We start from the raw sequence: 9,732 nt of genomic DNA on the forward strand, positions 1-9,732 counted from the left end.
ACGCTCTCTCTATCTACGGATCCGCCCCAAAAACAACACGTAACATTTTCAAACCTTCCTATCATCAAGCTGCAAGAAGAAGTATCAACGCCTTTCCAACCAGCCCAATCAGAAACATTCTTGCTGAAGCTGGGCTTCCAACAATTGAAGAACGTCATTCTAGTGCTATCTCCAGGCTTTTACCCAAATTAACTTTTTTAACGGGATCTGTTATAGATAAAGATATCAAACTGGCTGCATCACATAAAAGACCCAGACGAATCCGTTCTACTATCCACACCATACTGGAAACGGGGAAACAAATGGAAATACCCCTATCGATGTAACCATAAATATGCACCATCTCACCCACCCAGTCTTCTTAACACAGAATCAATCCTCCTCACCCTCTCGGAATTCAAAAAACAAAGTACCAACGACGTGATATATAAAAAAATGTTTACCCAAATTTCCTTCAATCTTTCCAAATCTGGATGGAAAATGTTGTTTACAGACGGATCAAAAAACCAATACAACACCACATTTGCAGTCATATCAAAAGATGGCAACATATCTGTTCAAGGCATCCTGCCTAATATAACTTCTATTTTTACAGCAGAAGCTATAGCAATATTAGAAGCGATAAAAAAAATATTCTAATGTATCAAGCAAATGGGCAATATGCTCTGATAGTCTTTCTGTCCTACAAGCTATTTTGAATCCTTCAAACAGCTCTATGATCATCTCAAAAATCCGAGACATACTAATTACAAAAACCAATAAACTAAAGTTAATATGGACTCCAGGACACGTTGGCATACTAGGACACGAATTAGCCGACAAAGCAGCTAACAACGCACGAATGGCTCCGGTTCATACGTTCGACATGTACTCAGAGAGTGATCTAATAAAACTTATCCGTTCGAAAATTTGCGAAAACAACCACAAAGAGTGGAACGCATACAAACACCATTACTCTAAGATCAACCCAAGCAAATCACATCCAAAATATCCGACAAATATACCTAAGTCAAAAATCTCCAACTTTGTTCGACGTCGGCTGGGCCATACCGCAATAACTCACGAGTATCTACTCAAAAAGGACCCTCCCCCAACTTGTGTCTGCCTTCTCTCCTCTAATGTTATAAAAAACAAAATCAACCTTAAGACAAATATCTTAGAAATATTAAATAAACCAAACTATGATAATATCCAAATGATTAATTTTATTTTAACACTACTTAAACTTAAATTATAATACTTTCAATACAAAGAGCCGATAGTCTAGCTGCTAGTGCACTTAAATGTATTATTTGTAATATATTTTAATATGTTACTGATAAAAATAAATAAATAAATAAATAAGTTAGTTTAAAGTTTTATTTAAGGACCTAATTTTAAGTAGTTTGTAAGTAATATTAGTTTTTTGTTCAAATTTTCTAATAAATACAAAAATAAATAAAATTTAAATGAAGTAAAATAGATCTTAGGGCCGAAAGGCATTAGAGTGTCCGTATGGGACCATTAAGTTAGTTTTAAGTTATGGATAATTAGGCTAGTCTTATGAATTTTTGTCTAGCTTTAAGATAGGTTTAAGAATGAATTAATAAAAATGAATTAAAAAAAAAAGATTGACTAGCTTTGTAGTTTAGTTTTGCACTCACAAAGCTAGTTAAATTTTGACTTCGTAGCCGCTAGCTTAGTGAATGCAACCAATGGTTTTCATCATTGAAACTAATCATACATTTTTTAACAGGTCGGTCATAGCTTTTAATTTAAAACCTAATTAACATTTTATGATCAATAAGGCCAATCAAAAGCTCGATTTCTCAAAGAGAATTCAAAAATCCTTATTCGCTAATGTCTCTTTTCAACTCTCGTATAAGATCAGTTTTATAATATTCGAGTATAGTTTGGAATACGTTTTAAAGAAACTAATGTAGTAGAATTGAAAAAAATTTAAAAAAAAGATTTACTAGATATAAGATTTATAAATTATTGACATGACAAATTACAACACTAGTAGTTTATTAATCGGTATCAAATCTCTGTAAAGTTGACGTTCTTTTTCATTGTTATGTTTATTAGATATATTTTAACGTACCACATAAAATGCCCAAATTTATCAACTCTAATTAAAATCCATGTTCCACACAGAAATGTTCGTGATCCTTACTTACTATACGTTTTTTTTCAAGTTCTAACTATGGCCTTAATAAGCCAATGGGCAGGTTCAGACAACATTAGGGACTTCATTTGCAGTCAACTATGAACGTACATTTTGAATAAGGCAACTGTCATAATCTTTAAACTGGGAACTTTACTTCACTAACCTCTACCTTCAACTCAGTGTACAAAAACTATAAAAACATTATTGTCTACAAAACACCCTTCAGGCAAGCTATAAATCCATCACGATTTGTATTTTGTACCGTAGAGAAATATTATTTATTTGTCTTACAATCTAACAAGGAACCCTTTTACACAAAAGATTAAATAGCATTGTGCAAAAAATAAATAGTTCATGGAGTAATAAAGTTCAACTTTCAGTTGAATTAAAAAAACATCATTAACTGTCATTGTGACATAAGTTCGCATGACTTGATAGTTAGGGAGATTTTCCTTGACTAACTTTCCAGTCAACTTTCCAATAAATTTGCCTTAATTGGAAGGAAATTTGTTGGCAGCTGGCCAATCAGATACTAGAAACTTGCCTTACTTTCAAGTGCTTTATGTCTACTGAACCTGCCCAATTACTCGTTGCATCAATTACGTACTTTGCTCATTAAATTTTTAGCTGTCAAATTGATGAAGGTGATTTTTTATTTTTTTAAATTTGTTTCACTTTTATTCAATTATTTCGAGTCATGTTCTATTTCCCACAAAAAAATTATTTTTATTGGTCATCAGCAACATTTGCAGCAACGATGATCCTAAACCATCTATTATCTTAAATGATAACCATTCTTTCAATAATATGACATTTCAAATAATATCCGAATTTGACGGGTATCAAATTCCAAGGCTCACAACTTGAAGCCACTAAATGAATGACCTTATATATTTATTTTAGGAATAATTATTTATAAAATATAATTTTCAAACAAGTCATAATATCAAATTTTTTGATTTGATTTAAATGATGTGGAGACGATTCTAACATCATCGAACTTTAAAACAATTGAATCAAAATTATTCGTTTTACAAATTCGATTTCACTTGATTTTAAAATCTAGCTGTTAATCTCCTCTCACCTTCGAGCATACTTTTTATCTTCACCCGAGGTCATTCTAGCTCTTCTCAGGTATGTGCCAAAACTTTTCATTTCCCCAATTTCAAAAATTAAATAAAACCTATTTTCGATTTGATCTAAAACGTTGAGTTTAATTTTCATAATTTATTTTGTAATAAAAAAATAGATAAATAACAATTATGGATAAATTTTAAGCAATTTTTCGTTATGTTTCCCAAGTTTTTTCCAATAAGTCTTACATTTTAATGGTATATGGGCCAACATCTGCGTCCTTTCCATTCATCAGATATGCATTAATGTATAACTGCGACAGAACTTGAACTTTATTCTCCTTCAAAATGGCATAATCGGACGTTGTGAGAGGCGCCTTCTTAACATCAACAAAACAATGCGTAGCAAGTCTTATCTGCTCGGAGCAAGACGAGTATGGAGACTCCACTTGAAGTATTTTCCCGTGTCCGGCTTTTACAACATTTTTTAAAGATTCCTTGTGTCGCTCGGAAATCCGCAAAATAGCACAGAACCCACTGAAGGCCCCGGCATTCGATTGTGACCCCTCGGACAATTGCTTCCGCCAGCGATGGGCAGCATTGGCTATAACTTGCTCTTCCTTTGAAAGTTCTGGGAGATTGAAGGCTTTTGGATTGCCCCACTCGAAAAGCTCCTCGTTTACGAAGCAGTTCTGGGCAAAACACTCCTCGATGTAGGCCAATCCTAAGACCCATTTTCCAGATGCTATCGAGCCTAGCATCTTCTCTCCTCGATTGGGACGCTCGCACAGGAAATGTGTACACTCTGGATCATAGTTCATAAGATTCTCAGACACCTCACCTCGAAGGCGTTGGGCTTTTTCGATGATCTCTTGTCGCATCGCATCACTTGAACATGATATACTGAATTTCGGAGTCCCAATGAATTGCATCGACGCCCCCTTGGAGCGCCTTGAGACCGAGAACTCAGTGGGATCCTTCCATGTGACCATCTCCTCGGTACCTCCGCCAAACTGCTCCGACTCAAATCTCAGAACCCGACCATCTTCCTGCTCGGTGTTGTCAAACATTTGCGGCTTCTTAGGCTTCTGGATACTCTGTCGACGTGACTCACAATTCTTCAGATAGTCACTGATCTGCTTCAGTTCTGGCGTCTGCGCAGAGTTGTTAGTCGAGCAGTCTTCGAAGTCCATTTTCTCTTGGAAAGAGGATTTCTTGCGCGACAAAGTTCCGGCGAGTGGAGTGGTGGTCTCATTGATAGTCACCGCAGCTGGCTTCACATTCGCAGGAGTTACCTGTGCAGGGCTCTCCGAGTCACCCTTGTATTCGATTCCAATCATTTTGCAAGTCGCTCGAAGCATTCTCTTGCGGATCTCTTCGATTGGAGTGTTGGGCTTGAGTTTCTTTGTGGGTAGCCGCCAGCGACGCTCAATCTCCTCGGACATTCGCTTTTCGAACTCCGGAGTTGTGCAAAAGTCCGGAATGCCCTTGGGTGTGGGAAGCTTCCGATTGATTGGTGTACACGCCTGGCGTCTGATTCTCTCCAGTTCCGGTGTCTGGTTGTTTCTCATCTCGAGGATCACCTCCCGCAGGCACTCCCTCTCATCCTCGTCTTCAATCTCAGCCAGAATCTCGTCCATTAGCTCAAAATTACACGAAGGTCGTCCGACGCAATTCGTCGGGGTTTGAGGTGACTCACCACCAAGACTCTTCCGACTGGGTCCTGCCAATTCAGTTACCCGTTTATTTCGCAATGGGGTGAACTCGGTTGTGACATTTAGATTTGCCGCAGGAGCCACTCCTGCATTCTCGATTGAATCGGTGTCCATTCGCATAGGTGTTTGATGGGACATCTGAACTGGAACTGAAACAGGAGCTGGAGTCAATGTACGAGACAGCTCATTTGAGTTCTTCTCCCTCAAAGCTGGAGACACTGGGAAGTCGAGGGGACTATCGCCCACAAGATAATCGGTGTATGGAATTTTTTGACCAAGTTCGGCGCAATCTAACAACCACTTGGATGTCACCACAGGATACTGCCACTTGATGGCTCCCTCGTATTTGGAACCCTCTGGTTGGGGACATATAAGGAGAGGCTTTTCGCGTTTGACAAATGTCTTATTGACACTTGCTCCCAAAAGTTGAGCCACAGCATCGACGAAATCACGCTCCAGGCCGGCGTAGATGCTCACCACTATGGTCATCCCTTTAAGCGGACACGCTTCTGCAGTGTTCGGAATATACCTATGGAAGTACTCAATTGGGACGAGTTTGTTTTGCTTCATACACTCCTCCTGCAAAATGAGACAAAAGAACTTGGTTAGGAGAGATTATGAACTTGTTTCCCTTTCAACTTACCACATAAAGCTCTGTCACAATGTTCTTGGACTTAACTGGAAGCTTCTTTACGTCCAGGGTCCTCTCGAACGACACAATCGCATAGTCAACGGGATCTTTGAAATTGTCCTTTACAACATTACCGTGAGCCGCCTCACATTCGCACACCAATTGGGTATGGAATTCATCATCAAAGTGGTCCGGATCAATGTAGACTGCCATTCCTTGAAGGAAGTTCAGATTCTCATAATCGAGGGTGGTCAGTCCATTGCTCATCTCGGAGTCTGTGGTCAGGGGAGCCGAAGTCGGAGCTGGGTTAACTCCAACTGTGCTTGACTGAGTTGAAGTGGAGACTGGAGGCGGCAGTCGAAGTGGAGTTTCATCTGCCCTCGGAGTAGCTGGAGGCGGTGGTGGCATTAGGACGACCGGTGTGTCCTGAGAATACTGAGAAATCAGGTCATCTTCCTCGTTCTTTGATATAGTTGATAATTCCTCTGCTGATGGTGAGGGATCTGGAGTCGTGGCAGGAGCAGCAAACAGTCGTTTTTTTGTTGGGATGTCGGGCTGCTTAAAACTGTGGTTCATGGATCTCAGGGTCTTCTTACTGGAAGGCGAAGGGGCATCAGGTTCTCTGTTGGTTGGCAATGAAACGCGATAGATATTCTCACTGGCCGGTTGCTTCTGGTTGATACTCTCCAGAAGCCAGTCCAGGCGGACTATGTTCACCACCGACAAAAGGCCCTCACTGCGCCAGGCCCGGAAATCGGCCTCATCTAGCTGCCCAACTATGATGTGCGTTAGGTTCTCATTAATCTCGTCGTAGCGTGTAGCTCCACCGGCGTTGAGGATGCGATTTAGTTTATCCTTCTCCTCACCCCGAAAGCCACTCAGATAGATACAGCAGCCGTCAAGGAAGGTCCCCGCCTTCTTTGACTTCTTGGGACAGATTTCGGCCAGGATTGCTTTGTATTGTTGCCCGGCTGCGCTGGCCTGTTTGGTTAGAACTGCTTTGGCCATGCCTTGAGATCGAGCAGTGTCATTTAACGTGGAACAGACGGAGTCATTCACTGTCAGATCCATGCGTTTGCTGCTGTTCATCATTGAGATCCTGGAGACATCCGAAAGTTGAGTGTAATCACTCACACTATGGTCGGACTTGGTTGGAGTCGATGCCTTCATCGTGGTCACTTTGTAACTCTTGGTTGGGAGGGCGAATCCCTTGGCTACACTATCAAAAATCCACTCGGGAACTAGGACGTCCTTCTTATACTTGATGGCTGCCTGGTATTTATCCGAGTTGGCCTTGTTTCGTTCGGTGATCACGATGTCTGTGTACTGTGATCGGAAGGCTCGATTGTATGTTCCCCCATTCTCCTCCACCAGCCGCATCACCTCAGCTTTCTTCTCGCTATCTAGACCGGAGCAGGTGATGTTCACTTCGTAGAACACTGGCAACTTGTATTTATCGAACTCGGGATCGGTAGCTGCGACGGCGTTCTGGGCACAACTCTTCTGCCAGACGTTGTGCACCCAATCGACGTGCATCACAGGGATGCCATTCAGGCTGGCGTGTTCGTACTTAGTGGACTTGATGGTGTTCGATAGCAAATGGGTGATGGAGCGACCCAGATTCTGGAAGTAGGATCCACCCATCCATGATACTAGCACTCGTATCTTCTCTTTTTCGGCAGCATTGAGCCCTGAAGCCGATATATGCAATCCCCTCATAGCAGTGGTAAATATCGGCGAGGAACTGAGGGGAATAGGCTCGCATCTGTGCAAGCAGTTGATCAAGCATTTGGGTCCAACTATGAGACACTTAGTGGTTTGTAATTGTTCGAATAGTTCACCTTCGAATTTGGCAAATATGAAGACGTCTTTCTTTGTCAATTTTCCAGACTTGATGAGGGCGAAGCCTTCTTGGGATTGAATCCATTTAATGTGTTTTTCATTCTTGATGTGTTCCTTGAGAGTGGCAAAGGCCGAACTCAGTTCGGTTGGTTCATCGTCGCTATGTTCGTCAATAAAAAAATAAGCATGTAACGTTTCATCGAAACTCATTGTGAAGTAGTTAAATTAATATTTAAAGTTATTTATTCTTTATTTTGTATTATTTAAATATTGCAAAATTTTAAAACACATGAAAATTAAACAAAAAGACATGAAATTGGATTTTTGCAATTTACGAAATTTTTTAGGCGGTTGATTTCGTCCACTTCTGTGCTGTCAATTTGAAGTTTGAAGTTTTCAAGTAAAATTTTAAGCACTGAATGCAAGAAAAAAAATATCGAAAATATCGATGTGTATGTATGGAAAGAACGGACTAAGGAGAAAGTAAAACTCCTCATATTAATTTTAGTTTTTTCACTTTTATAATGAGTAAGGATTTATTTTAAACAAAAGATTGATACAATAGGATGAATTTTTATTTCAAGTATTTTTTTCAAAAGAAATTAATTTCAAATAAAATGTTTTTAATGATTAAATCTAATATTGAAATCAACAGCTGACTGTCAAATTTTAAAAAATAGATAAATTTCGTTTAAAAATGGATTTACAATGCCGAAAAGTAGAGTGAGGCAGATATATATGTTAAAACATTAAAGTGGGAGAGAATACACCAGGGGTAAATCTTTTTACTTCCTAAAAAAAAACATAACTTTTTGACAGTGCAGTGTTACATCAAGCTTCCTAGTAGTGTAATAAAATATATAATAAACCTTACAAAAGCTAAAAAATTGTAAGAAAATTGAAAAATATTTTCGGACAACCAAAAACCATTGCATGAATTGAAAAAAAAATTATATACACAGTGTTTTTCCATAATCTCAAAATGAGTATTGGAATAAGTTGCATGAACCTCACAATTGAAAGTAAATATAAATAAAATTCTTGAAAATTTGTTACTTAAAAAAGGAACATAGAAACAAAGAAGATCTTCTCTCTCTATCCAATCAGTGTGATTTCATTGTTTTGCATCCTCTTTGTCTGCATACTTCAAAATAGAGATACAATTACTGAGCACATTATCAAAAAATTAAAAACGCTCAACAGAAATATATTTCAGGTTCCTATGTAACAATGTTTACTGAAGAATTGTACTCGATAGCTTGTACTGGCCTCCTATTTCAATTTTCAACTAAGTTGAAAACATTCACATCAACTTGAACAAATTCAAAATCTTTTGATTTTCTTCCAACTCAATCGTCAACCTTCAAAAAAATCAATTTCAAGCCCACACACGAGTTGATTTGATGAAATTGACATTAAATTGAAAGACAAGTTGAACTATGTATGGAGTGCTTTAGGGGCTAGCTATAGTTATCATCTCCGGATATTGTCTTCTGTCAGAAATCTTTCATTAGTATTGTATAAAATTAAAGAACAAACTAGTTAAAAGATTTCATACGTTTTTTGGCAATATATCCCAGCATCACTTCATAATAATCTTAGGTTTAAAAATCTGAATAATATAAGGCATTGACATACTAGAAATGGACTGCTAACCGATTCATATTCCCATTAAAATTCTCTTTTTAGAACACCATCTTTTATTTCTAGACATCAACAAGCTTTTTCAAAGAAACTATGGCCAACTATAATAAAAAAGTTTGACAAAACAAACAAAATACAAAAATCAAGTACCACCAAAAACTTTTTTCATTTTTCCGCTGAATTTACAGAAGGGCTGATAATGTTCAGATGACAATGATTTGGGATTATTCATTTAAAATGCTGCTGCAACTGCAAATGTATCAATTTCCGTCATACGCAGCAATTGAGTTAGTAATACATGGCGTATTTTGTATTTGGATTTGTTTTTCAAATTTATAAAGTTCAAAGTACGCAACAATTGAAGCCTGCTGAATATTCACAACTCTAAAGATAAGCTTCTTGGATCAACACACATAAATACCGATTTATCGACCAACTTATTATTTTTCCTATGTAAAAGAAAATATTGTTGCACATGGCTTGAAATTTATTTGTCCCCACTTCAAATATCAAATATGTTTCTCCTTGCATTAATACCCTTAATAAATTGGAAACACACAAAAATTTAATTTGCAAAACGAACAGAACCTAAATATGTTAAATATGTTATCGACAACAAGAAAATGTTCATGTCATCGATAAACTAAAAATTACAAAACTGTCAACAGAACAGAAATA

General features: G+C 38.0%; 1 protein-coding gene across 1 annotated transcript; it reads right to left on the minus strand.

Annotated features, from left to right (window-relative positions):
- Positions 1-3,341: 3,341 nt before the first annotated feature.
- LOC129945805 (DNA topoisomerase 2-binding protein 1-A) lies at positions 3,342-7,775 on the minus strand. Its single transcript, XM_056055734.1, has 2 exons — positions 5,581-7,775; positions 3,342-5,516 (listed from the first exon to the last, which is right to left on the minus strand). Exons 1-2 carry the CDS (start codon positions 7,618-7,620, stop codon positions 3,468-3,470), a joined length of 4,089 nt encoding a protein of 1,362 aa, XP_055911709.1. The 5' UTR covers positions 7,621-7,775; the 3' UTR covers positions 3,342-3,467.
- Between the last annotated feature and the right edge of the window lie 1,957 nt (positions 7,776-9,732).

The sequence above is a fragment of the Eupeodes corollae genome, chromosome 2, assembly GCF_945859685.1.
Source record: "Eupeodes corollae chromosome 2, idEupCoro1.1, whole genome shotgun sequence".
NCBI lineage: Eukaryota > Metazoa > Arthropoda > Insecta > Diptera > Syrphidae > Eupeodes > Eupeodes corollae.

Excerpts from the sequence above, each read along its gene's own strand:
- LOC129945805 (XM_056055734.1), bottom strand. The coding sequence starts at position 7,620 with ATGAGTTTCGATGAAACGTTACATGCTTATTTTTTTATTGACGAACAT. Across the intron at positions 5,517-5,580 it reads TTGTGACAGAGCTTTATGTG|GAGGAGTGTATGAAGCAAAA; the intron begins GTAAGTTGAAAG and ends CTCATTTTGCAG.